Source organism: Chelon labrosus, assembly GCF_963514085.1.
Source record: "Chelon labrosus genome assembly, chromosome: 13".
Classification (NCBI taxonomy): domain Eukaryota; kingdom Metazoa; phylum Chordata; class Actinopteri; order Mugiliformes; family Mugilidae; genus Chelon; species Chelon labrosus.
The window spans coordinates 18229046-18257028 of NC_140346.1; the positions used below are offsets into that span (position 1 = coordinate 18229046).

At 42.6% G+C, this 27983-nt stretch overlaps 1 protein-coding gene across 1 annotated transcript in view; it reads right to left on the minus strand.

The window, feature by feature from the left end:
• The window catches only part of LOC311498443 (uncharacterized protein), a 48092-nt gene extending 24842 nt beyond the window's left edge, over positions 1-23250 (minus strand). The window contains exons 1-2 of the mRNA XM_084559035.1: positions 22520-23250; positions 17305-17622 (exon numbers count right to left, since the gene is read on the minus strand). Of these exons, the coding sequence (XP_084415161.1) occupies positions 17305-17622; positions 22520-22687 (486 nt within the window). The 5' untranslated portion in view covers positions 22688-23250. The remainder of the gene's footprint in view (positions 1-17304; positions 17623-22519) is intronic.
• Positions 23251-27983: the final 4733 nt, after the last annotated feature.

Sequence of the window (27983 nt, forward strand, 5' to 3'; positions counted from 1 at the left end):
TTTTATAAATAATTCAGCCATTTTCTGTTGACTGTGTATAACAGCCTTTAATTATTATTATTTTTTATTAGATCTTTATATTTTGATGGTTACTAACATTTTGTGTTGTGTGCCCGTGTGTTTGATTTGTGTATACTCTATGTCTGGTTTAAGAGGAAAATACAACTTCTGTAAAAATGAATCAGAACTCAAGTATATTTGAGCAAATGTTCTGTGGATAAAAATCTGGAGCATTTTGATGATTAGTCGCGATGACCTGTGCACTACTACAAAATGCACACGCAGCATTATCTCCCTGCTGGCCTGCTTGCAGACCTCTTAGCCTTATCGCCTCTCTAGTTGCCCTCCCTCTTGCCTCACCCTTCCTTCCATCCACTGTATCCGTCTCTCCCTCTTTCTGCCTGCACCCTCTGCCAACTACGAGAGACTAAGACCTGTGGGAAGTCCAGTTTCTGTTTTTTCTCCGCTACTCATTTCCCCCACACGCACACACACGGCCAGGTACGTCATGATGCAGTCGTCGGTGCAGGAGCCGTGTGTCTTCTTCGGTCAGCCCCGTTGTTAAGATTGTGGTCGTATAAGGTGGTAGGAAGGAAGGGCCGAAATAACCATGGTTACCGAGTTACAATCAAAACACCCACTGTGTTGGAAAAGATTCACACGTTTGCCAGTAATGAGCGTTTCCTGACAATCTTTCCAAAAGCATGCACACTCTCAAAGCAATTCGTCTTGCAATCAGAAAACTCGGCGACGTCAGAAACAGCGAGGCTCACAAAATGGCACACACGGAAAGAGGGAAATCCAACAAAGAGAAGAGGCCGATAAGATCACAATCAGAGAAGAAGAGATATTTTTAACATGTTCTAACACAAACAACATTATAGAGTTATTTGTGCCGTTTGTGGCGATAATGAACAAAGTGGTGACAGCGGGGAAATTACATAATGGGAACGGTGTGTGTAGTGCATGTGCTTGTATTGTGTGTGTGTGTGTGTGTGTGTGCAGAGAAAAAATAGCTCTTCTCAAAACAGAGATAAGAAAAATAACAAAAATAACAAGTATTATTTTGATTTCTGCCTGAAAGAGACTTTAGAGTCGGCTGCTTAAATTAGCGTTTTGGAAACAAGACTGAGATACTTGCGTTCCTCTACGGAGAGTTGATATGCACATGTTTCATATGTATAATGTTCACCACGCTAATTAACGCCAAACAAAAGTACAGCTGAGTCTGATTGGAACGTCATTAGCCTTGCAGATTTTAGTCCATTAATGTCTGTGATTTCTCCGTCCATTAGTGACTGAAATATCTCAGTCTGGACTAAAGTGCTGCATCAACGGGGCCACACAGGCAGCGTGGGAAAACAAGCAGGAGTCATTGAAATGCCATCAAGAAGATACATACACTGCATGTTTCCTTTTATGTACTGTCGTCCAAATGAAAAGGGAAGATTGAACTTTGTCAAGGAAAAAAAGGAAAAATAAATGATGGAACTTGCATCATTGCTAACAGTAGAATAAATCCGAAGCAGACATTTTGATTTGTCATAGCAGGAGAGGCTCTACTGGAACTAATTACACCAATGATGTCTCTGTTCCAGCAATTAAAGCCTTTATTGAAGGCATTTATAACAAGTTATTGGTCACACCTGCATCTGAAGTCAAGATGTCAACTGTGGAAAATATGCAGCACGTTTTATCTCGGTCCTGTTCCCTTAATTAGTTCGACTCTCAACCTTTAGTCATATTCTGTTTATATTACACTTTACAGTTACTCTGACTGAGTTGAGCTTTCTGATTAGATTTGCTTCTACGCATCCCTAAAAAGAGGATTTGGGGCTGAAATGTACTCACTGTTTAAACATTGTCTCAAAAGTTGTTTAGTTTGATGCAATACTTTGGGAGACATTTGATTGAAATCAGTACTCAGATCCACATTCTATGTCCTGAGCAAACCACTGCTGTTGTCAGTCACAGCATGATGGTTGATATTTCATTTCCTCTGCATGCAGTGCATCTAAGGAATGCTCACAATCACCTCGTGGTTGCTGTATTTCTGTGTCTCGACAACTTCCATTCAGCAGCTTTATAGATTTTGCTTCTCTGCAACATTTGAGTCTGATATTTCTGTGTGACTCTGGGCCAGTGACTGGGACTCCTGCACAGAAACTCCCTCCCTGTGCGTTGACAGTCATCACGTGAGCAGGTGGTCTGAGTCTGGCGTGACGGGAGAGAACGGGGGGGTTTCGAAATTCACGAGACCGAACAAGAGAATTAGTCTGGATGATAAATCGTTCCTACCCTCGGGCAGTAGGGTTTGGGGTCTGGACGTCTGGCCCTGCCCCTCACATCAGTCTAACAGTGGTAAAGCTGTGGATTACAGTTTACTGACTATTCTAATTGAAACCACTCAACGGACATTTGTCATTGTACTCCAACTTTCTATTAAATGATAGTTTGAAACAATCAAACTCATTCAACACCCTTTTTCACTGCTCCACCTCTCATTCATCCCCTACAGTTGGTCAGCTTGACCCCTGAGGGACATGACACACTAACACGATGTTGTATCCACTGGCCCTAATGTGCCCCTCAGTGTTGGCACTAGTTGGATCCGTCTTTGTGGCTGTTTGGCCAATAGAGGCACCAGAGTCTGTCGCTGAGAGAGGCTCCTCTGATCGGGTTGTTCATCTTAGCAAACCTGTGCACGAGAAGAGAAACGGAAGCAACTGAAGCTAAATGAAATAAAGAAACTGAAGGCCAACTGTCAAACAGGAGCACAGCGTACGTACCTCCTAGCTGGCTGTTGGCTTTAGTCTTTGTGAAAGTTCAAGTGCCACATTTTGGCCCACACACAGGTGACATGAGGCAACAGTCTTCGCCACTAAAACTTCTTTGATGTCGGTTTGGTGCGTCTTTTTGCCTTTAATCTCCATCCATCCCTGCCACCCCCTCCCCCTGTTATTGGTGCCCCTTTCATCCTTCCCTCCCTCCCTCCATCTCTCCCTCTCTCTCTCTCTCTCAGACATGGGCAGGGTAGGATATCCCGACAAAGCCAGGCTGTACAAACACAGCTCTACGACAGGAAGAACTCCCAGCCCTGAGAGAGGAATTTCCCCTCAGAGCTCAAACACACACTGATGCACACATACTTAGACACACAGACACAGGCGTGCCAGCGTATGTCCACGCAATTCAGACACAGCCATCCAATGTTACTCTGGTAGGAAAACGTTATTTTTCCGCATACAGCGCTTTCATTTGTAATCTGAAATAACTTCAGATTGTGGCGGACGACATGCTTCATTTATCGGTTTAGACAACAAACAGGATTTTGTGTCATTTTAGTTCCATCGATAAAAAACAATAGCTTCAATAAAACTTAATGTTATGGATCTTTAGTTCAGTCATCACTCATTTATCCATGCAAATGATGCATTTTTTAAACTGCACACAGGAAGAGAAGTGTGGAAATGCTGAAACTCAGGCTAAAACTGACAAAATGGGATAAAATGCGACATATTTGTGTTCAAGTCCACTAAAGAAATAAAAATTGTAAAAAAAACTCTGACTGATAAGCTGAATTATGAAACAAACATGGATTTCTATCTAAAAACAAAAGTAGAACAAATTTAACTGAAGACATTTTTCCACTCATCCGAGCGGCTTCTTAAGTTCTTCAAGGTTTTATTAGGGAAATCTGTGGATGGTGCCCACCTGGAACCCACATGACCGTCTGTCTGTAACAACACAATAGGGGAAGTTGATCACATTAACCTGGGCGTATTGTCTTTTCACAATTAATGGTTCTCGAACGATAAGACGGTTGTGGAGTAACGCCTTCAAGAAAACTCAACCAGGTCCAGTTTCCTTTATTTTATCTTTGCTTAAGACATACTATTATATGTTCCCTGTCATGCTTGAGTGGTTCAATGACAATTTATCTGAATAAAGCAACATAAAATTAGTTGATGTTAACATTTATTTGTCTGTTCTTTTACAGATTTCAGCTGAAACTAATTTGTTGTTCAATTAAATGTATGCCCGCAGACAAATTTCACCTTTTTTTTTAATATATTCATCGTGACCTGCTGCGCTCGTAATTAACTGGAATTAATTAACTAGACCTGTAGTGATTAAAAGGCAGTTATTACTGTTATAATTGATACAAAACCTCACACTTCTCACCAGGAGTCATGTCTGGAAATAATGATGAAAAATAAACCCTCTCAAATAAAACCGAATTCTATTATTGTAGATATTATATACTGTAATTATCATAGACTGTAATCAGAAGTATAAGTATTTGTACTGCTCCTTTAATCTCTTATCGTTTATCCCCTGGGTTTATGGATTGATTGGTGGTACTTATCTTTCGCAAGCTAATTTTTCAACTCTGCCTTTTAATCTTTTTGTTTTTAATCATGTAGTCCTTATTTTCATCGCCAGCATTTCCACTTCCACACCTCATTTCCAATTGTCATAATTCATGTATGATTATGAGATGGGAGTGCCCGTGCATGTCGAGAGCAGTGATTAGTTTCAGGAAGGAAAATGTTACTTTAAATTAGGTGTTTAGTTTATTCTGTGGACTAATAAAAGACAAACGAGAGAAGACTCTTATATTATTCTAAAGTCTTTGTATTTGTTTTAGTTTTAATCATTTAGTCATTGTATTGTGTACTTACTAAGGTTTACAACTTCTTATGTGCAGTTTCCTTCTGATGTGTTTTGGGTACCTAGATTAACGCTCAAGTCTAGTAATCATGAGCATATACACTGAATAGCCACAACATTAAAACCACTGACAGAAGAAGTAAATACCACCTGGTGACAATCCAATGTTCTGCCGGGAAACATTTGGACCTGGCATTCGTGTGGATGTTACTTGGACATGTAACACCCACCTAGACCAGACCAGGCACCCCCACCACATAGCAATGACAGCCATCCCCAGCAGGATGCAGCCTGACACAGGCACACACACAAAAACGGTTTAGGAACAACTCAATAATCATTAAATTCACTAGATCCCAAACTGATCAAGCATCTGTGGAATGATCCACAGAGGCCCCTCCCCTCAACCCATAGGACCCAAGGACCCCCACTAACAACATCCTGTAGCCAGACACCACAGGACACCCCCAGAAGGCCCATGTCCATTCTCCGATGAGTCACAAGTGTTTCGGAGGCACAAGAGAGACCTACACAATATTAGGAAGGTGGTCATAATGTTATGCCTGATCAGTATAACATGTCAGTGGAGCTAAATGGTGGACACAATTAAATGTAAGGTCACTTTACTCAGTTTTGGCTGAGTAAATTTCATTTTTGACTTTATTTTTAAATGATGAAACCCCAGAGGTTGGCCAGAAGGTTGATAATAAAGGGGTGTTAGTGGTTTGAAAGCAGACTCTAGTGCATGAGACCAAGAAGTGATGCAGTATGAGAGGTGAGAAAATATGCAGCATGTATAAATGATAAGAGCTGTATGAAATGTCTGTTTTGCATCAAGGTTTGAAGATGAATCCTATCAGTTCGCCCTGACATTTTATTGTGACTGTCAAACTGTAAGCCAAAACATTTCAGAGGTGTTTATACTCTTGAACTGTCTCTAGTTCGCTGTCTTTGATCCTCACTTTAAAGGTGATGTTGAAGCTTTTTGATTTAGAAGCCAGAGACATTTTTTAATGTTCACCGTTAGACAGGAAGTGTCAAACCTTGTACCAGCTCCATAGCTTGTCAAGCAATAGAAATCTTATTATAATCAAACGTCACAACCCCATTTCAGAAATCCCGCCTCATAAAACACCAACTAAAATCTCCAGTCTGTAGTTAAGCACTTCAGCCTTTATGCACATACACGACCCACGCAAAGACTAGCAGGAGACAAAGTGCTAATTAAATATCTTCCGTGTAAACGATGAAGTGAACGAAATTGGCAACGCAACTTTCAATATTCATAATCAGCTTCTGAACGCTTGTTGTTCTGCCACATCAGAAAGCTCGAGCAATTAGAGGCTCACACACAAACATGCAAACGGTTGTCATGACAGCAGCTGTGCTTTAGCCGGATTGGATGGCTGACATCTCACCTGCACTATGAATTAGAGGTGGAGGTAACCACAGTAACAATGCCATTACTATTCCACCAGCGAGCTCCAGTTTTACATAATTGTGAGGCAAGTACATATAGTGCGCGTGGAAATCTATGGGTTCTCTGCAAAAGGTCAAAACCTGAACGGATCCAGCACTTGAGACAAAAATAAAATGTTATCTGACAAGTAAAACTCCCCAAAGACTATGATTATTGTGTTATTGACTGATTCTAGGCTCACAGTAACAAAGAAAAGACACCAGCCTGTTTGAATCAAGGAGTGGCAAATGCCCAAGAGAGAGGGAGACATGACGTTACAGTGGCTAATCCGCGAATTTCTAAAGTCTCTGCGGATATTATCCAATACCGACCATCTCCCTGCCCTCAGGTGGAAAACACACACACACACACACACACGGAGCACAAGACGAGGAATTAGACCCCCGGTGTGCAGCCATGCACCCCACCCTGCTCCCATGACCCCGTCTCTATAATTACACGTCTCTGCTCTCACATTCTCGACGTCTCCTCTGTTTTTCTTCCATTGTGGATATAATTAGCACCAGACTTTATCTTCCTCCCTTTGCCCTCACTCACTTTCCATCTGTCCACCAGCGCCGCTGCCATCATCTCCACCTCGACAGCTCTCTGCCTTTCCTCCAACTCTCTGCTCTCTGCTAATCTTCACTGGAGGATGAAGCGCTCCTTTGCTAAAGATTCTCCATTACCAGCAGGTCTTACATTCAAGTAAAAGCACAGAATCTGGTTAATATTACTGGATAATGTTATTTGTCTCCATTTATATTTGAGTAATTCTTTTCATTTTGAAATTTTTGAATGTGTGTCATCTCCACCTTCCCTTTTCTAAAACCAGACACTGTCAGTGTTTCCTTTAAAGCCCTGGTGGACTCCCGTTATTAACAGCTCTCCCTCTTCTCTTTACCTTTTTCCTTTTTACACCTTGTTTGACTACATTTCTTTTTAACTGCTGTTACTACTTTGTTTTTATTGTCATTTCTGTTATTTGACTAAATCACGTTTTCACTTTTCTTTTCTTTCCCTCCTTAAGGCGACGGGAGGTCCGTGGTATAAACCCGTGGCTTCTTGGCCTCCCCTGTCCCACCAGTTCTGTTTCTGTATGTACAAAGACAGTAAAATGGGAAATATTTGACATATTATTTGTCTCCTAACACAGATAGATTTTTATTTCTGTTGCAGCAGGTTGTGGTTAACTAATTCATATTTAGTTTTTAGTCCGTCGATTCCCAGCCCAAGGATCAGGTCTCTACAAAGGGTTCCAAGATAAATTTGAGAAGTCATAAGATTATTTATGGGAGAGTAAACTGAGCAATCTTATATTAACTGAGTGGTTATTAATGTAGCATTAACATTAACAAAGTGCTTTATTTGAATGATTTCTGGAAGACAAAGGTAGGGGTGTCCTGCAGATTGAAAATGTCTCCCAGCGCCGTAGTAGTGTCGTAGCAAAGGGGGGCAGACAAACAATGGATTTTGTCTTACATATGTGCAACTTGTAGTCTAAGAGGCGATAAGATGAAAGTCCTCTTTGGTGGAAGTTTGTCTTTAATGGGACTACGTCTTGAAATCAAAGGGAACAGCTGATTTAATGCATTGTTTTTCTGTATGGTTTCTGTTTAGCTTTAACCATCTGAACACCGCCTTCATCTTCCTTTATGTTCCAGTAATTGAGGTCCATAACTCATTACTTCAGTTTACATTTTAAGCATCTTAAACCTCCCATATGCATACAGTCTGTTGGACATTTAGAAATGAGAAGCAAATGTCCCCTGTTGATTTTATTTATTGTGATTCTGTTCATCTGGAATTTTACTAAAGTTCGTTGTAGCTTCCTTCTTCTTCTTCTACACCGGCTTTTGCTTAAATTTAAAATGTCTGACTTATAGTGTCACTATACAATACACAGGCTTATTTCAGCATAAATGAATGCGAATCCCTACACATCTTTTCTTTTAATAGAAGTATTTTAAATTATTTAAAATAAAATCTTGTCTGTATCTGCAGCTGTCAGATACTGAAGTGAAAATTGCAGTATTAGCCTTTTGAAATAAGTTATAAGTTAGTTAAGTAAATGTACTGCTACGACTGTCTGACCCTATCACCCCTTTGTGTCTGTCTGACGGTCGCACTCCTGCAGGGTTAATTGAGTTAAACTAAACAATGCGGCTCCTTCAAACGCTGTGGAACAATAGAGTCCTCTTGACACGACGTGCCCTCACACTGCATGTTGCCCTGCCTCGTCATCATCATGTCCTCCCATCACCAACCCCGCCCTCGCCTCCCGCGGCGTATAATTTCCTCAGTAGTGTGAGTCAGCCGTCATGACACACAAGCCTCCACCCAAAACACCTGGCTGTGACCCACTCTGAGATCATCCGCTGAACGCCCCAAACACTCCCGCCATCCATCCTCACTTCCTTTCTCTTCCCTCCGCGGTGCTTACACCAACTTTACCCTTTCGCCCATTAATCTGAGCTCTTTCTGTCGCTCTCCACCTCTCCTTCACAACCCCCATCTCAACCCAGACCGACTATCCTCATCCCCAACAACACCCCACACACACACACCCCTCCTCGTCCTCCTCCTCTCTCACTTCCGCAGGAAATTACCTTGTCTAGCCGCTGGACGCTTCACATCCACAGCTGCACTTTCAGAGAGTGGCGTTATGAGTGAGAAAACAGGACCAGACTGGGAGTGGTGCGTGTTATCACTGTGCGTGTTCTCAGATTTCCAGGCTTCATAAACAAACCACCCAATATTCACATGAAAAATGAGAAAAGTGACGCGAAGGAGGGGCTTCACCCTTTTTAGGTTGGCTGTTTTAGGTTGACACCAACTGTGGCTTCTGTGGTGTGGTGTGTGGGAGGATAAAGATGAGAAGGTGTTATTAATACATGGTTCATCAGCCAGTGTTTAACAAGAAGAGGGACACAAGTCTGTATCTGCATTTCTGCGCAGTCAAATTTTTGTTAAGTAAAAAATAAGAAATTTTGGTTTGGAAACGTCACTTTAGAGTTAAAAGACCATCACACATCATTTTATATGTCGTGTGCTGATGTTCTCTACATAATGCCTCTGATTAGACCTCTGCTCAGGACTGTGGTGGCACGTTTGACTTACATCTCCCTCAATCTCCTGTTATTTTGGTTGCACCTGCTAAAGCGGCACAAATCTTTACCATTTACATCGTCCTACCACAGATACTTGTTACAGTTTACATTTTTCTACCACAGATATTAATTACAGTAAACTGATTTTATCAGTGACTCACAAAAACAGCCTGTGTGAATTATTGAGGCCTAACAAATCTGCTAAAAGTGTTCCCTAACAGAAACTCTATATTAATTTGACTCTTGCACCTGTTTGTGTTGAAAAACCAGCATCCCTTAACCTGTCTGGACCAGTGTGTCGAATTTCGCATCATCTAGTGTACGGAGAACATGAAAGGCCCTCTCTACAGCCAGTCGCAAAGTTAATGTGTAGATATAAATGTCTCATTCTGAGGCAATAATTTGTAGATACATGTGATTATACTATATTTAAAACCTAATTGTGAATTCTAAATTCAGTTTCGGCAAAATAATGTATAAATCCTGCACACAGGTTCTTTGACTCATTCAGCACTGAAAAACAAAACGCAACTTAATCTGTCCAAAGGTGAAATACTTTCTTTGTTTGTGTTTCTGTTGCACCACTTGGCCAAAAGCTCTTCTGTGCATTTTGTCATTTGTGTACGATGTGCTGTATACATGCAACGCTATTCCTGTTTCTTTTTTTCTGGTAGATTTCTGGATATGATGTTTACACGAGCAGACACAAAACCAGGTTTCATTACGACACTTTAGACTGTTAGTGCTACAGTATACCAATCCAAACTTTATCTTTAGATTAGTCTGATGCAGGTTCGACTTTCTAAGCTTTAAAGTTCCTCAGGCTAAGCACTGAAACCATAGGTTTCCGTGTAAACCCTCGGTCCCACAACGACATTCATAAGTATGTAAACATACTCACTGATGTGTGTTAAGTATACAACAAGTAGTATACAGTGAGCTTCAAACATTTCACAATGCTATGCCTCAAAATGTTTGTGGTTGTTCCTGTTGAGCTTCGGCAACAGAGGAAACCACAGAGAGAAGAGGAGGATTTATGATCCCTATATTGTAACTTTGTCCGCTCTGTGTAATCCACGGGGACATGATGTGGCTGAACATCAGCAGCAACACAACAAAAGGTTTGCAACGAGAGATTCAAGTGGGGGGAGCGAGAGTGTGAAAGGTAAATGACGCTGAAAGGAACGAATCGATGGCACTGAAAGGAAACTATTTTTTGTAATTACAGCTGTGTATCCTTATGAAAGATGCGACCTGCTTCCATTGACAAACAATGACACGTCCAGACACGGGCACACTGTAATTTCACAGTCATCATGTAAATCAAGGTTCATTTGCCTCTTTTCTCCTCTAATAAAGAGACTCCCACTCTCAATCCAATTTGCACACAAATGAAATCATTAAAACACGCTACCCTTGAGACGTTTACCCCCGAGTTATTAACTTATCTCTAAAAAACACAAGCTCTGAATCCTGATGGAATTAACCGCTTCGTGCTTTGTGTGTGCGTGTCGCTTGATGTGCCCATGATCTGCGTGTTTGGGTGTGTCGATATAGGAAAAACTGAAAAGGAGAAATTTGTGTGTGTCTTTGTGTGCGAATGCCTGCAGGTGTGTACGTACAGACAATGTGCACAACAGTATCAGCATACATGCAGGTATGCAAGGCTGCGTAGGAGACTCAATTAGGGGACAAAAGAGAGGAGAGCACAAACGACAGGCGGAGAAAGAGTGAAAAAGAGACTGGTGGAGAGAAAGAAAGCTCCAACTATGTTCCTCTCCTTTCGTTTCCCTCCACTGACTTCCCTCTGCTCGGCTCCCACACTGCAGGAATGCAGAGCACTGTGTGTGATCACGGTGAGCGTGCCTTCTCTCATTCAATTACTGTAGGCTACCAACCAGAGATTATGTGGAATTGCTATATTACTTTTTACCTCTGCTTCATATAATTTCAGAAGTTCAAATTCAATTAGCTCGTCTTAGCATGAAGACGGTTAGCCTGGACAAGGACCAATGACAACATAATCCTTGTCCAGCACCAATAAAGCTCATTAATTAACTCACTATACCTTGTTTGTGTAAAAACAAGTGTAAAAACAACATATACTGTACGTGCCAGACTATTTCTTGGCAGTTGCCCGGCAACCAGCAGCTTCGCCAAGGGGGAACCGCATCCGCTGTTCGACTCCCGGCCTGGAGATCTTTGTTCAACAAGTGCTGCAACCTAAACATCCATACGGGTGCTTTGTCCCTCGGATACAACACATAGGAAATGACCTTGAGCATTAGATAAATGAGAAATAAACAACAGCAACAAAATGTTATAATAGTTCAACAGATAAAGCTGCTGCTGAAACATGAATAACAAGTAATTTGTGTTGTAACAAAGCTATCATTTTGGTAGTTTTGGTAAAGGTTACAAGTTGAAGCAGGAAGCAAACAGTGGCCTCCAGTGTTAAACTCCAGCTGACCCATCCCTCCACCCCAACCTCCTCCCTAAGGGGACTTTAGGCTCTATAAGTACGACACCTGACTTCTTCCAGACATGAACAGACACGAAAACGATGTCAGGCTGCCAGAAAGCAAATAAGTTAATTTTTAAAATTATTGAAACCTTCCTTTAAATCTATGACTAATGTTAAAGGTTCACTTCGTGGATTTTCTACAGCAATCTGCTAAACTACCACCGCAACGTCTCAGGAAAGTGACAATGAATACATTAGTTAAAGTCACTTCTGTAATTAGTCTGAATCAAAGGCACTTTAATTCATAGCTCTCTTCCTTCCCTTCAGTATCAATAAAGACAGAAGAGGACAGCCGGCAGAGAGTGGTGGGAACACTCAGCAGTTCACAGCAGCTACCGGCCACGTGAGCATATTTGCATGTCGGCTGCACTTTGCATGTCGCGCCGAGGAGAAAGTGCTTTGTGTGACTTGCACGATAGCTTTAGCTATTATGCGCTAAGGTCGTCGGATATCTGCCACCCCCAACACAGGGGAAGACGAAGGAATGTTGACTTGTGTGCTCATTGTAGCAAATAAATCACATTTGAGAATGTCAGCTACGATGTGTTATGATTACTCTGGATACTTCTCAGAACTCGCTGCGAACAAATATCAAATGCACTACGATGTATTTCTTTGGGAGAAAGAAGCACCAATGAAAAGTATGTGGATTATCTCTAAAATGGAGGAGGAAAGAGATTACTGTTAGACTATTTATCTTTATTTATGTGGTAAGTATAAACAGCGACAAGAAAGAGGAGAGATGGGGAGGATTTGCAACAAAAATTCATGTCTAATTTTGGAAAGTCAGGCATGGGACAGCTGTAGGGACATACTTTGAGGTACTCGTAAGTTGCACTCACTTGACTATTGCTATATTACAGTACTGAATAGAGTACTTCTACTCAACTTATAGAGTGAAATAAACGTTTTAGTCAATTTCTTCCTAGGTACTAAGATTACTGTTTTTTTTTTAATTTAAAATACATAACTGTCTAATAAGACAAAAAAACATATAGCACAGCAACAAACAACATCATAAAACTGTTGGTTGTAATTTTTGTTAATAATGACAAATAAATGGAAATAAAGTATTTTTCTTAGGTGCAATAGAGTATTTTTACATTGTGGTACAAGTACTCAAAAGGGGCCAGTTGAGATAGTGAGGATGCCTCCAGGGTAGACCCTGAGGTAAACATGGACGGATTAAATATCTCAGTTGGCAAGCTGGGAAGCTATGGGGTTCCTTCATTCAAAATGGACAGATGATTGGATGTATGGTACTTTACTAAAGTAAAAGAACTTAGTAGAGACATAGTAAATGTGCATGTATCTTAATTTATATGGCAGATTTATAAAGTTCTGAATATTTAATATTATGTAGCAACAACATATCTTGCTTACAATCCTCTTGACAATGTGACTTATCAGTTGAGAGTTTACAGTTCTGCTTTTCATGCTGCATGAACCGGCATTTATTATCTGTTTGTGATAAAACAAATATATGAGACTCACATCTATGCAAAACACAGGAGATACGCTTACCACGAATGGCAAGACAAGAGGAAAGGAAGTCGCTGTGCACTGAACACACACACACACACACACACACACACATCTGTGCACACACCCTTCAGTGAATGCGAGCCTTTCCCAGGAACATCCAGATATGGCCTCTGGCAGTGAACCTGACCATGAATGAGTTTTGACATAGATTACAAACGATGGGGACTTCACTCCACTTGCTTCATGTTAGCGGTATTTCTATGGCACCTCTCATGCTGTCATTTGTCACAGGTCGTTTTAACAAAAGAGCGGGTCTTAAGCAGACCTTGATGAACTAGTTCTGAGTAACAAAAGGTCAGGAAACATCAGATTCACTTCCCACATTGTGCGTTGAGTGGCAGTTTTACACTGAACCCAAGCGATACAAAGGAGGAAGCGGTGAACCTTTGTCTCTGTGTACCTGCCAACTTGTTTCCCCTGCACCGTTTACATTCATCCCCCAGATTCATTCACTGATTTGTCCCCACCGCTCCCAGAAAAACACCAGGAACAAACTCTTGGCAGCTTTCTTTGTTTCCCTTCTTCATGCAAACAGATTCAACAGTGAAACCACCAACAGAGAGAGGGCTTTTAGGAATGACCTTGCGGTTATGAAGTCTTTGAACTTTTTCAGTCTCTGTGGATGCGCCGCAGCTAAAACATCCCAGACCGCTGAGTGTCTGTGGTTCTAATGCTGGGGTCAAAAGGAAGCCACGTCCCTCAAGATTACTAGTGACCCCGAGGCAAAGCTGAAATCTGGATTTTAACATCGAAAAGCAGACTAGGAAATCAGCAGAGACACGCGATTATATCTTCTGTCATTTTAGTTTTTGGTGAAGTAATGAACAGGATTAATTCTCTGCACTTTTTTAATGATAACTGTTCCAAGCATCGAGCTAGAGCTAGAAGGCTTTGTGCAAAGTTCAAAAACAACAGAAAGAAATTCGCAGCAACGTGGCGACCACTGAATGTGTGAAATTATATTCTGCAAGTCGCATCAATGACAGGTGAAAGAGCATTTAGCACCGCGATGTGGGCAAGCATCATACTGAACTAATCTCAACTTTGAGGCGATGTGATTGAGGCAGCAATCAGCTGACACAGCTGACTGAAATATGACACAAGCGCAAAGTTTCCCAAATGTTTACCGCTAGTGAACACCGTCCACAACTTTGGTTCCTTCCTTCAAAATGCTGTTAACAGGCTTGTAGCATCATGTAAACCCAAATGAAGACACAGCGTCCCAAGTAGAGAGCGGTGACGGCAAGGAGAGCTAACTACGTCCAAAGACTAGTCTGGAACGTCCACTAGTGACAAACTGTCAGCTGCAAAGAGATGGAGGACAACCAAATTATTTAACTCAGTCGTAGGATAACTAATAAACATATTTATTAGACATATTTACAGCTGCTGACAACTGTCTGAAAAAACGAAATAATTTAGAGGCTTAATTAGAAAAATCCCCATGCACACCTGCAGCAGCCTAGAAGGGATAAACACCCACATGAACAACAAACATAGCAATTACAACTACGCTCACATTCATAAGAGAATACAAACACACACATATGACGGCTCACACACACATCTCCCTGAAGAGATTAGTGAAAGAAAGACTGAACAAGTAAGGGAGGGCAGGGGACAGAAAGAGCTCACCTTTCCTCATAATGACTACGCTCACCTGTTCATCCCCTCACCTGGGGCAGGGGGATCACTCTCCCTCCCTCCCTCCCTCCCCCTTTCTCCTGCTCCACCTCCTTCTCCACCACCCCTCCACCTCCCAGAGATGGTCAGATAAAGCAAGCCTTTCACTGGAAAAATGGGTTGCCACATGTGTCCCAGCTCTCGCTCTCTCTCTCCTCTGCAGCCGAGCCCGCCCCGCGGCCCGGCCCTGAAACTGATCCAGGTAGTCTTTCTGATGGAGAACTTTCTCACACTCTCACCTGCCAATCATACACCTCCTCAGTGTACGGCGGAGAGAGAAGAACATGGCGCGAGGAAAGTGTGACACACACGCAGCATGCATACAGCGCACACACACACACACATACAGAAACGCATACAATAGCAAACTGTACACAGATAAGGGAAGATAATTGGCTGTGGGACAGAGAGTCTCACGGGTAAATGGACTGATACTAATCAAGGAGAAAGAAAGCTAAACCAATTTCTGTGTAACATTTTCTGTGTGTGTGTGTTTACTAGTTTTGCTCATGTTGTGGGGACATAAAGCTGTTCACACAGTCACACTGTGGGGACTCGTCGCCCATTTGTTCAGACAACAAGTCCCCGCAACGTAAATCATTCAGTTTATGCACTAAGACTTGGTTAGGCAAGTGGTAGTTATGGTTAGGATAGGTCTCCAGGAAATTAATGTGAGTCCACATTATTAGAGCACAGTATGATTATGGATTAGAATCACTGGGTTGTAACATTTTGTTGGCATTTACGTAATGTTTTCATTATGAGAAACAAATCGACCACTCTGGGAGCGTTCAAAGGCAAAAAGAAAGGCAAAAGGCAAGACTCCGGGAGGATTTCTTTGATTGAAAGGACAAACAAACCCTCTAAAATCCAGAGAAAAATTGTGGCTGATGTGTCCTTGCCAAGTCATTTTGAAGGGATTCTCTCCAGCTCTAGTTTCGCTGATAAACAAGCATTAATCGCTGGAATGAAGTCCAAGAAAGAAATGACTAATGAGCGCAGAGATGGACTGATGGTTTTTTAGAAAATTAGGTGATTTGAGGAGATGAGCTCTTCACCAAATTAGCACATTTGTGTTTCTCAGCGTGAATAAAGCACTTCTCGCATTACTGCCATTTTAAAATTTCATGGCTCAAATGGCACAAAGAAACAACATGAAAGGAATGGATTCACAAAATAGTCCTGCAGCTTATTTTCATCAACAACCAATCAATCTCCCAGACACTTGTTGAAGTCTGAACAATGCAAAAAAAATCAAAAGATAAAAGAAGGAAACCAAAACCACAGAAATGTTCATATTTGTGAAATGTTTAAATGCTTAAAATTTGCATAAATGATTAAGAAGTGAAAATATTTTCTGTGGAATTACTGATTAATTGATAAATTGAAACACTAATTCATAGAAATAAGCGATTCATAGATTATTTGGATTTATAAACCAATACATAATAAAAAGAAACAAGTAATCAGTTTGCATTCCTACAAACTGATTTTAGCTTCTTCCCGCATTACTGGTAATAAACTAACATAAGTGAAAGACAAAGGGCTGGAAGAGGAAAGAAAAAGGTGGCTTCAATAATCAATATCTCTGTTGGTCATGCCAGCATGTTCTAAATTGTTCCGCTCTTTAATGAGAACACAAGATGGAGCAGCCAACAATGTCGTGTGTGAGATTCAGATTGTTCGATATGCCGTGAAGAAAGCACCCAAAAGACCAACAGCTGTAACATAAGAACTGAAGCTGTTGGATGGATGACAGTAGGAGGAGAAAAGAAAACTGAATTACCCAGGAAGGAAAAGACAAATCATGAGATTTCTTTAAATATGTGAACTGGGTGATGTGGAAAGGCAAACAGATCTTCCTCTGTTCTGGTGGGTTCATCTAAACCAGTGGTTCCCAACCTTTGTTGGGGTTGTGACATTGAAACAAAATATATTTTTGCTTGCCTCAGCATGGACATGAGCAATGTGCGGTTTGACCTAAGAGTTGGTTTTCCTTCTCAATTACTTTAAATTTTTTGAAAATGCACAGTACACAGAGGTTATTTATTTTCACTGTATAATGTTTGCTGCATTAAATAGCACCCTTCTATTTGTTATACCATAAAGATGGTAAAACAAAGAGATTTTATACAGGCTACTGGAAAACTAGAAAAAAATATATTTTGGTTATTGTCATGTGTGTGCATATGAGTCTGAACTAAGTGTCATTGTTATTCCACTCTAGCCTCAATTTGAGTGTATGGTTTTGTACTCGAAGCTTTGCCTGTTCCCTTGGTAACCATAATGATAACCAGCACTGTACTTACTGGCCAGGCGTATTTGAAGGGAATGACAACGTGACCATTAGTCCCATCCTCTCCTCGTCCTCCTCCGTCGCGTCCTCGATGGGAGTTTCCACCCAGGATCCCCGTGGTGCCCGACCCGAAGGTGCAGGCTCCAGTTGCGATGACGCGGGCCTGGTACTCCTTGAGGCAGGCGCGGAAGTAAGTGTCACATTGGTCCTTGGCTGAGCAGCGGTGTCCCCCAATGTCCTGGAGGTCGCAGCAGTCTCCAGTCTGCAGGAGTCCATGTGGGTTCTGGAAGTGATGGATCTGAAGCTCAAACATCCCGACAGCAGACACAGCCTGAGTCCAGAGAGGAAGGATGGCAAGAAGAGAGTTACATTAATACATTATCTGTTATTAAGCTGGTACAGTTACAGTATAGGCCAACAGGTTCTCCCTCTCATGTAAGGAAAGTCACTACAAAACAAGTGACTTAAATAAATTAAGAGCCAGTTAACGTGTAACATCAGGATACACCATACTCTGCACTGAAGGCTTTGAAATCCGATTTGTTTGACCTGCATGAACGGCATAAAAATGGCGCCTCAATGAAAGACTGTAGATAACTGGAGCTGTTTTAAATGTGTGGAATTTACAGTTCTAAGCTACACTTCCTTCCAGTAATGTAAACCAACTTATCTTAACAACTTGACCAAAACACGTTAGCTAACGATAGCCTACATGAGAGAAACCTCTTCATAAGACGCAGTAAAAACAGGAGCTAACTTAAAAGTGTACTGGACTTCAAGAGGCTAAAATGATTCCAAAATATGCAGATGACATTGAAAATACAGAATTTGAAATCAGCCCACATTCATTAAGGAACAGTGTGATAACTGTTTACTCTCACTTTCTTCTTGCTGCCAATTGTGCGATTCAGGATGTCACTGCAATTAAACAGAAAGTAGTCTGGACGACTTTGGTTTCTGCTCAAACTAAACAAATGTACATGTTTTACTTTAACATGTGAGCTTCAGATGTGCTACAGTATTTTTGAATACAGTCTGTCGAGCTAGCTTGCCCTTGTTTCAAGTCTTTGCGATAAGCTAAGCTAACTAGCTGCTAGCTGTAGCTTCGTGTTTAGTTTACATGTTGGTGCTATCAATATTCTTGTCTAGCTCCCGACAAGAAAGTAAATTCCGACAATTGCACACTCTTCCTCCGATGATGTTTATTTAATGTGGGAGTTGTATTTGCTTTGAGGGTTGGTATTATTTACTGAGGAAAACTCTGCAGCCCAACTTTTTGCATACTCTTTCCTCACACGGAGCCCATGGTTTCTGCATACTGTGGTGCCCATGAAGCTGTCCAGAGTACCACAGTTGGTCACTCATGAATTCAACCAGGTCATCCAGGTCAGAGAACGCTGCCCGCTGCCCAGCACTGACTTAATGTGTTTGTATTTGAATGAAAATGAAAATTCTAGGAAAATCACATATTTCAATCCAAAACCAGTTCCTGAACCAGTTCCTGATATTAATCATTCTCCAACATTTCTTCTGTGGACTTTTAGTATGTTAGATGAATTAAGATATTTTAAATGATAAAAACTGACAAATAAAAAAAGAAAGCATGAGTGCGTGAAAGAAGTGAAGAAACTTTGAGAGCAGCCTATCGTGTTTCCTTCAATACGTCGTCTCTTTGCTTGTGGGAGTCTGCGTGTCTCCTCTGTATCGTCTGTTTATCAGTGTATTATAACACAACAGTCTTCAGACAGCAAACAAGAGCGAGAGACGACGACATAAATCTGATTCCCACAACTCTGTCTGACCCCCAGTAGAGGAAAAACAAACTTTTCCATTTAAATCATGATACAACAGCTCCCCTGTCATATAATCCTCAAACTGTTTATCTCTCCACTTCCTTCTTCTTGCCTCGTCTCCTCTTGTCTTTCTTTCTTTCTTTCTTTCTTTCTTTACTCTTCCCATGTGTCACCACCACTCCCTTCTTATTTCTCACTTTCCCTTCCCAGGAGACCGTGACTCTGGGATCACGCTCTTTCTCTCTCCTGCTCCTCCCCATCCTCACTTCTTTCTCTATCTGGGAACAAGTTGTAACGCTCCTGTCATTTCTCTTTCTGCGGCCATCGGTTCTTTTCTGCATTGTTACCATCTTCCTTTTCATCTGCCTCCCATTCTTTTCTCTGTGCTCCCTCCCTGTTTAAGGATGGGTGGAGGTGACACACACACACACACACACACACCCCCACACACAGAGCCTCCTCCCCACACACACACACACACACACACACACACACACACACACTCTGGACTTAACAAGACCCCCTGAGAGTCTGGGAGCACCAGGGTCATGTATGTATGCGTGTGTGTGTGTGTGCTCCTGTCTGTGGTTTTGGCTTTTTAAACCGACAGTAAACAAAAAAAATAAAATAAAGCCACTGTTATTTCAGTTTGAAACCCCAGCTGATGAATAAATCTGAATAATTCACTGCCAGTTTGGCCTTTTTGCTCAGACACTGATGGCTCGTTAAGTCCAAGATTCAGAATCATGTGTCCCCAGAGGTGTTGTGCGCTCAATCATGGACAGAACAACATCTCATATGTCCGCCGTATGTTAGCCGAGCTGCCCAGCACTGATCCAAAATCTCTGTCGCCCCCATTGTTACTGGTCTGCGTGTCCCTCTCCTGCACCTTGTCCCTGAGCTGTAGGGGGTTGAGTTGGGTGAGGTGGGAGGGGTCAGGGGGGTTTTGGTGGTGGGGTGAACTCGTCTACATCAAAAGGCTTGCGGAGATACAGTGGCGCTCATCACTCCTCATCCTCCTTTCTTCCTCTCCTCTACTCGCTGCCCAAGTCATTCCCTGCATACCAGCATTTCAGCGCTCAGTCTGACCAGAGACAGAGAGACAGAGAGACGGAGAGTCCAGAGAGAGAGAGAGACAGAGAGAGAGAGAGAGAGAGAGAGAGAGAGAGAGAGAGAGAGAGAGAGAGAGAGAGAGAGAGAGAGAGAGAGAGACATCCACGCCAAGGCTCAGACCATCTCTGCAGGAGAGCGTTGGCAGTTAAAAGCCCTCTACATTCAGCTGGTCCCACAACAAATCCTCTCCATCTGAAGACAGACACTGAAGACCCAGTAACTGACCTCTGGTTAACTATCCAAGGCAGGTGAGACTGTTATAACTTAGTCCACCTGTCTGACAACAGGAGTACAGTCTTCGAGGGGAAAGTTCAAATCCCCAAAACAAAGCAGATAAGCCCATTTGTTTTTCTTTTGAACAAAGCTTAAAGCTTGGATGTGTCAGCACATTTTTGTGGCCGAGACTAAAATTTAATCATCTGATTATTTAATGAGCGGGAAAATTCGTGGTAATCTTTTTAATAACATATCATGGAAAAGTGCCAAACGTTCATCGCTCATCTCAGACACAAGGATTTCCCGTGTTTCTTTGTTGTAAACTGACAATTGGGGCATTTAAAACGGTTGCACAGACAAAATAAACAATTTAAAGAAGTCCTACGTGAGTCACTGAGCCTCAGTCTGCATCTTAAATCCCACTGAAATTATATCTGGATGGATCTCCATCAAGTACTGGTTTAGGGTTATGCTTTCATTGTTGTATGAAAATTTCCTTTAAAGGCAAAATCACTTCTGATTGATTATTTATATAAACTATATTTTCTTCCATCTACAAGTGGAAATTGTTGCTTTGAACAACGTGTATGACGCAAAATGTGAAAAGGCTTCTTCTTGGGATGTGAAGGAATTTTAGAGAACCATTTTAAAGATTGAGATTCAGTTTGCATACCACATCTGAGAATCACACGTTATGCTACTGCAGAGTGGGCTTTGGGTGGAAATAAAGCGGAACAACAAGTAGTGCCTGCTAGAGTGTCAAGAGCCTCATTTATGAGCCACAGCTTTAGATATCTCCTCTCTGCTGCATTATAAATGGGCACCAGCAGCTGCAGAGGTTCCCGTGTTTCACTCTGCAGTGCGGCCAGAGAACGGAGGGAGTGGAGTGTGTTGTTCCTCAGCTGTGAAGGGGTTGCAGAGGTGCAGCGAGAGACACGCAGAACTGCCTTAATGTTCAACGTTCACACGCCCCGGAGTTTACTCGCCTGTGGCCCCCGGGCTTCACACACACCCAAGGCACAGATGCTGGACGTGAGCTCAGCGTTTAGAAAAAACATGCACATATGCAGTCGCGCACAAGTGCGCTCACACGCACACGCACGCTCCAGAGCACCTCTGGGCCTGGTCTTGATACTGGTGAGTCCTGTCACACATCGTAGTCATCTTAATGAGAGAAGCAGCAGCAGCCTGACAGCTCACAGAGCGAAAAGGGAAAAAAAAAATCACTTTTTTGCTTTTTCTTTATACCCAAAATTTCCATGCTGCCAAAAACCAGTCCCATAATGTGGTGCCATGTTGTTTCAGTGATTTAAATAGGCTATCGCTGTGATTACTGAGCATTTCTGTTACAAAGCAGCAACAAAAGAAAGTCAGTCATGAATACAAAGTGGATAAGGAATCCACAGACAGCCAGACAGTGGCTTAAAAATCCTTTTATACTGAAACTGGCAATAATGTACCTGCAGGCAAACATCAAATGGAAACAGATGCAGTGACTCCATTATTAACCAGTGACTAAGGAACAGACACGGAGCAGAGGAGGTGTGGTTGGTACTTTGGATCTTATTTAATCTCCATTATTCCTTGGAAGATCTATTAAAGTATAAAAAAAAACAAGAGTTTATTTTGCACTAAAATCCCCAAATAATTAAAAGAAATCATATTATAGCATATAATATAGCAGGTGTGTGTTGGTCAGATTGATTTGTGTTGTCTGCCTCATCACACTCTTTGTTTGGCAAACATAAGCATAGTAGGTTATAGACTGTCTGACTTCCTTAGGAAGCTAAAAATATATGTCTGATTTTTGTACCTGATGCTGACACATATATTTGCTGTAATATTTGCAACCCATGCTTATGAAATAGGATTACAGTGGCTCTGTGCTGCATGGGATAGCTAATAGACACCAGCGGGCTGAAACAACAGGTGGGCGCAGCGCCATGGAGGAGCAGACTGAGGCGGCACAAAGGGGATAGGGACAGTGTGCGTGGACTTCATTGCTGAATGTTTTGGGATTCGAGATGTGAACTAAACCGCAGTGGGAAGTGAGCGTCGGGGGTTTAAGTGAATGCCGCCCGAAATAGCACTTAATCGGTAGCTTACCTGCGGTTGTATCGTGAGCGCGACGAGAAAAATCACAGTCCGGTGCAGGTGGAGGTGTCCCCGGTGTCCCCGGTGTCGCTCAGTCTCGGCGTCCGGCTTCCCTCTGATCTCTGCGCTCAAGCCTCTGGGATCGAGCCGGGTTATCCTGTGCGCTCTTGTGCTCTCCATCCCTGCGTCAAGGGATTGGGGACCGGGTTGTGCGGTGCGCTTTGGCGTTGGTGGTGCCCACCCTTCCTCCTCTTTTCCTGCGTCCTCCGTCCGCCCAGCTCTCCCTCCTGTACGGTCTTAAACCCTGAAACTCCCGCAAAGCCACTTCATCGCGTCCAGTTCAGAGAAACCATATCTATCTCTGCCTGCGCTTTGGTTTATCTCCACCTAGAAGCGCTCACCTGATCAAGCCCCTTGCTGCTGTGACCAGATTTCCACTGGGAGTGACACACGCGCACAAACACACACTCTTCACATGGACACACTCCGTTTGCGCTGTATTCCTTCCACCACCTGCGTTAAGAGGCTTTTCAGCTCCAATCTGCCGGTTCACTTGACTTGAACTCTCATCCCAATTAGCTGATACTCTCTCTCTTTAGCTCCTGTCTGTCTTCAAGCTTGATCCACTCTCGAAAATAAGGCAAAAACACGAATCGCATTTCATGCAAAGCGAGCAAAGTTGCGTCTCTTGAGCTGATTGATTTCACTTTGCGACCTTCTCATCCGAGCGGCTTGCTGGTCATTTGTCAACCCGATACGAAGCCTGGCGGCGACAGAGTCAGTGTGGGAAACAATGAAGGAGAGAGCGAGAGAGAGAGAGCATGGAGGGTGTGTCCTGAGGCAGGGAATGTCCGACTTGGTTCCCAGCGCGCACCAGTGCTCCCATCCCTTGCTATGCACTGTGAGCAACCTATAGCCATACACAAACTTTTTTTTTGTCACGTTTACGCATGGGATTATCCTGAATGCGTCTCGCATCTCAGTTCTCCGCTCTGGGTTTTCAGTTTCCTCTTTACCTTTTGTAGCACCTCACTGGTTCCTCTCCTCCAGTTTCAGGCCTCTGCAGTCCTCAGACCACTTCAAAGCTCTGCCGTGCCAATTAACTGTTTTCACAGTTCTGCTCAGGCTCGGGTGGCCCCTGAATGGGAAAGTTTCTATAGGCTTTGAAGCGGAAGCCCTCCATAGTTAAAATACCCTTCTGTTGAAGATGATGAAATGGAACTTGTTCATGGAAAGTTAACACGACTGCATGCCTGCAGGAGCTTTGAGGTGTTTTCTGTGAGTGATTGTCCTTATACGCGCATGGCTAGGACGCCCATGGCACAGATGCCCCAGCGCACCTAACATCCGTATGTGGACAGATTTCTTATAAAATGTTTTCGTAATACCGACATTTGGGATCAAACGTATTCCGACAGCTGTCGATCTGGATTTACTGCTCGCTGTTTAATGAAGCCGCCGGCTGCAAACACTAACCGGGTGAGCGCATAAATATAAAAGCGGATTGTAGGGTGTGGAGGCATCTTTTGAATATTGGCACCGCTTACATGGCATATTTTCCACATGTGACCTCAAGTGCTGTTCTTGTTGGAACCGAGACCTCCGCACAATGATCCTTCTTTATCGGAGGGAATCTAATGAGATTCTGCCCCCCCTTCTCCTCCTCCTCCTCCCCCTCCTCCATCTTAAGGTCTATCATGGGCTTGTTGCTCAAGAGCTTCCCTGACAACCACTGGCGTTTCCGCGGCTTGGCGCTCTGCAGTGACCCCGGAGCGGAACAGAGGGCTCTTGAGGAGCTTTGATTTGCATAGAGGAGCAGTGACCTCCAAACACGAGCTGAATTCTAACCAAGAGTCCGGAAACACGCAGACACCAGTGGGTCTGCTCAGAGGCGGCTGTGTGTGTGGCTCACCTGAGGAAGAGTCACCAAAAACTATGCAGCCGCTACTCTCTGCTTCTTGTTACCTGCACGGAAGTCTTGTGAGTTGTGCATTTGGCACCATCTAATGGTCACACGTGTCCTTTTGATCGCAATTTGAAGAGCGCTTTCAGCATATAGCACATTACAGATCAGCAATTCACTAAAATAATGACAGATAAACAAATGGAGATTCATTATCTTGAATCCTGTCAATGAATAATTGATCCGATTGACAAATAGCCCACAGGATTTTATATTTCTCCAAGTAAGAAAAAAAGAAAAAGACAAATGTAAAATGACCAGTGTGAGCTTCTATCACTCACTTAAGAGCCTGTGAATAAAATAAAATACAGTAGTCAATCAAAGATAGTGACAAAATTACAAGGAAGCTTTCCGTTTTCACCTATTAAAGCTTAGGTTATATACCTAAATGTTACACCACCTGTTTCTCAGCGACAACTTATGTTGCATGTGACCTTTCTCGCTCTCTCCTTGTTTTCTATTTACTCTACAAACTATCAGATAGAGGCGAAACTTTTAAATAGGAGTTAAAATGTGAATCCCTTTCAGAAATCTTACACTTTATGTGGCTTTGCACTTGTTAAAATCATCTGTTATTTATCGTTTGCATCAGCTAAAGTACCCACCAAAGCTATGAATGAAACTAAACGCATCAATGGAAACTTTAGGACCCCCTCTGGGATTCAAAGTGTATTTCTGGCTGTGTAAACCAACACACCGATTGTTGATGTCGCTCTGGATTGCCACCGACAGCCACAACTTCCACAGATAAACCGACAGCAGATAAGAATAAGTTGCCTTTCACTCATTGCGACTGAAAGATTACTGTGTTGGTGAATGGGAAGGCAGTGGGCACGTTGCCAAGATCATGCCCCCTCTCACACACACACTCGCTCACACACACATGGCGCCCTGGTGGCTAAGGTCAGCGCTTTCTCAAGGCAAAATAAGGGAGTGTGGAAAGGCTTGGGAAACTGCAGAAGAATGTGAATTTCTGTGTACACTGTTGAGCTGACCTGAAGACAATTACTCAGGGCACAGTTTAAGTCCACAACAGGGAGGCCCTGTGTGCGCTGGGCACAGCTGATAGTGAGAGTCTAAATTAAGCTTTTCAGGCCTAATTCACACATCACTCCGTATGGCGCTCATGAATCCAGCCTTTGAGAGGAGGAGGAGGAGGTCCTTATTGACATGTAATTACTCCGCAAACCTACATTATCTGAAGAGCATTTGAGGATGGGCCGCTAGACAAATGAGGAATTTGCTAATTGGCAAAACTGCGTGACAATTATGAACATGTGACACTGTACCCAACAGTTAAACATCCACTACTTACTGTACAAGGCAGCCTTCTCGATTTATACATCCATCTACTGTAACTATACATTTTCTGTGAGAAGTGACATTTTGAATACGTGGCTTTTTCCTTGTAGTCAAACGCTTTCACTTAAAAACCCCTAAGCCACATTCTCAGCCTTGACAAACACAACTACAGAATTTATTTTATCTCATAATGAAGGTAACACCTCTATGTTTACAGCAGATGCGTAAGAATCAGTAAATTGAGATGTGACAGAGCATCAGTGTAGTACTTTAACCATAACCTGCACCAAGACTGATGGTAATAACTTAAAGCATTGGGTAAATGTTACAGGCATTTAGCCAAGCTTCTTCACATTAAGTAGGACTGTTGCATGTGTAAGTTGCTACATGGTTAGCATACCAATACAAAGAGTTTGTTGTGCAGCGGCATTCTCTAAAGGAAGAGACTCTCGGGTTCTTCTCTGGCTACTGTCCCATCTCAAAAGATATCTCTCAAATTACTCTATGACTAAAGTGAACAGCTTCCAAAGCCAGAAACTGCTTATTTTGTCTAATATTATACTTCCACATAGCAGCAATAAGGAAACAGCCACACTCTAGACTCACTGCGGTTTGCGTACCAGGAAAAGGTGGGGTGGAGGACAACATCCTCTACCTGCTCCACCGGACTCTCTCACACTTAGACAAGGGGGATGCTGCTGTGAGGATCATGTTTTTTGACTTTTCCAGCACATTCAACACCATCCAGCCCCTGCTGCTGAGAGACAAGCTAATAGAGAAGGGAGTGGACTCACATCTCACTTCCTGGATGGTGGACAATCCCACTGGGAGACCATCATCAGCAGCACTGGAGCACCACGGGGGACTGTGCTCTCCCCTGTCCTATTCACCCTGTATACCTCGGACTTTAAGTGCAACACAGAGTCATGTCACCCGCAGAAGTTATCAGATGACACTGCAATCTGGTGAACAACTTCATCTCATGGTGCAGAGTGAACCACCTACTGATCAATTCAGCTAAAACAGCTAAACAAGGGATGGCAGATGTTTTCTGGAGGTCCAAGCCCCACCTGTGTCCCGTAACCATCAACGGGGAGTGTGTAGAGGTGGTTCGGTACCTGGGGTCTACATCTGGATCACAAACTGGACTGGTCAGCCAACATAGACTATTGGTGCACAAAAAAGGTCAGAGCCGTCTCCATTTCCTCAGGAGGCTATGACCATTTAATATCGGAAGCTGCTGGACATGTCCTATCAGACTGTCGTTGCCAGTGCCCAGGCAGCACTAAGAAGGAAGGCAACTCACGGCTGGACAAACTGATACAGGAGCCGGGCTCCGTGGTGGGGGCAGAGCTGGAGTCTCTGTCATCAGGGGCAGATGCAAGAACACTGGACAGTGAACACACCACCATAGTGGGGCAGAAATATATAAATAAATATCTTATCTGTTTCTATGTGATGAACACAGATATGAAAGATATTTAAGTTTGCAGGGACAAATAAAAAATCCATATATCTATCAAGGCTGAATAAATTCCCGCATTAAATCTATTTTAACTCTAGCTTCTGTATTACTCTAAGAGGCGTAAAAAAAAGACTGCAACAGAAACAGGAAATAAAAACAGGAAATATTTCTAATCTAAACCTATATTTAAAAAAAACAAACTCATCTGGATTATTACACAAAGCAGAAGGCCAACAAAGATATAAAATGGCTTGTTTGGGTAGCGCATACTTCAAAGCTCAGACTGAATGAGATTCCTATTGGTTTACTTTACAAGAAGGAGCGATACGATTACTTCTGTGGAGGTTTTTATATTAGTTTGATCAAAGCAGTATTAGTTTGGTTACGATCTAATTAAATACGTCTGATGAAAAACTTCCAGGAATTCAATTTTCTATAAAGTATTTCTTTTGAGCAGATGTGACTCAGTCTGACTCGGGTATCAATATCCTGAGAGGACTTTTTGTTCTCAATACCTACATTGCAATTTGTGATTCACTGCTGACTAATAATTCTGATGAGCAACATTTACCAAGCAAAAGCCACATCGCTAATAAACAAGTTCCAATTCTTCTGTCAAATTGTTTAACACCCCGGCCAACGCACTAATGCTGTGCAAGGTACCTCAATGTCAGGGGTAGTTGGGAAAGTTGGTTCATAGCTCCACCTGTTGGCCTTAGACAAACTCATGCTGCCACATACATAGA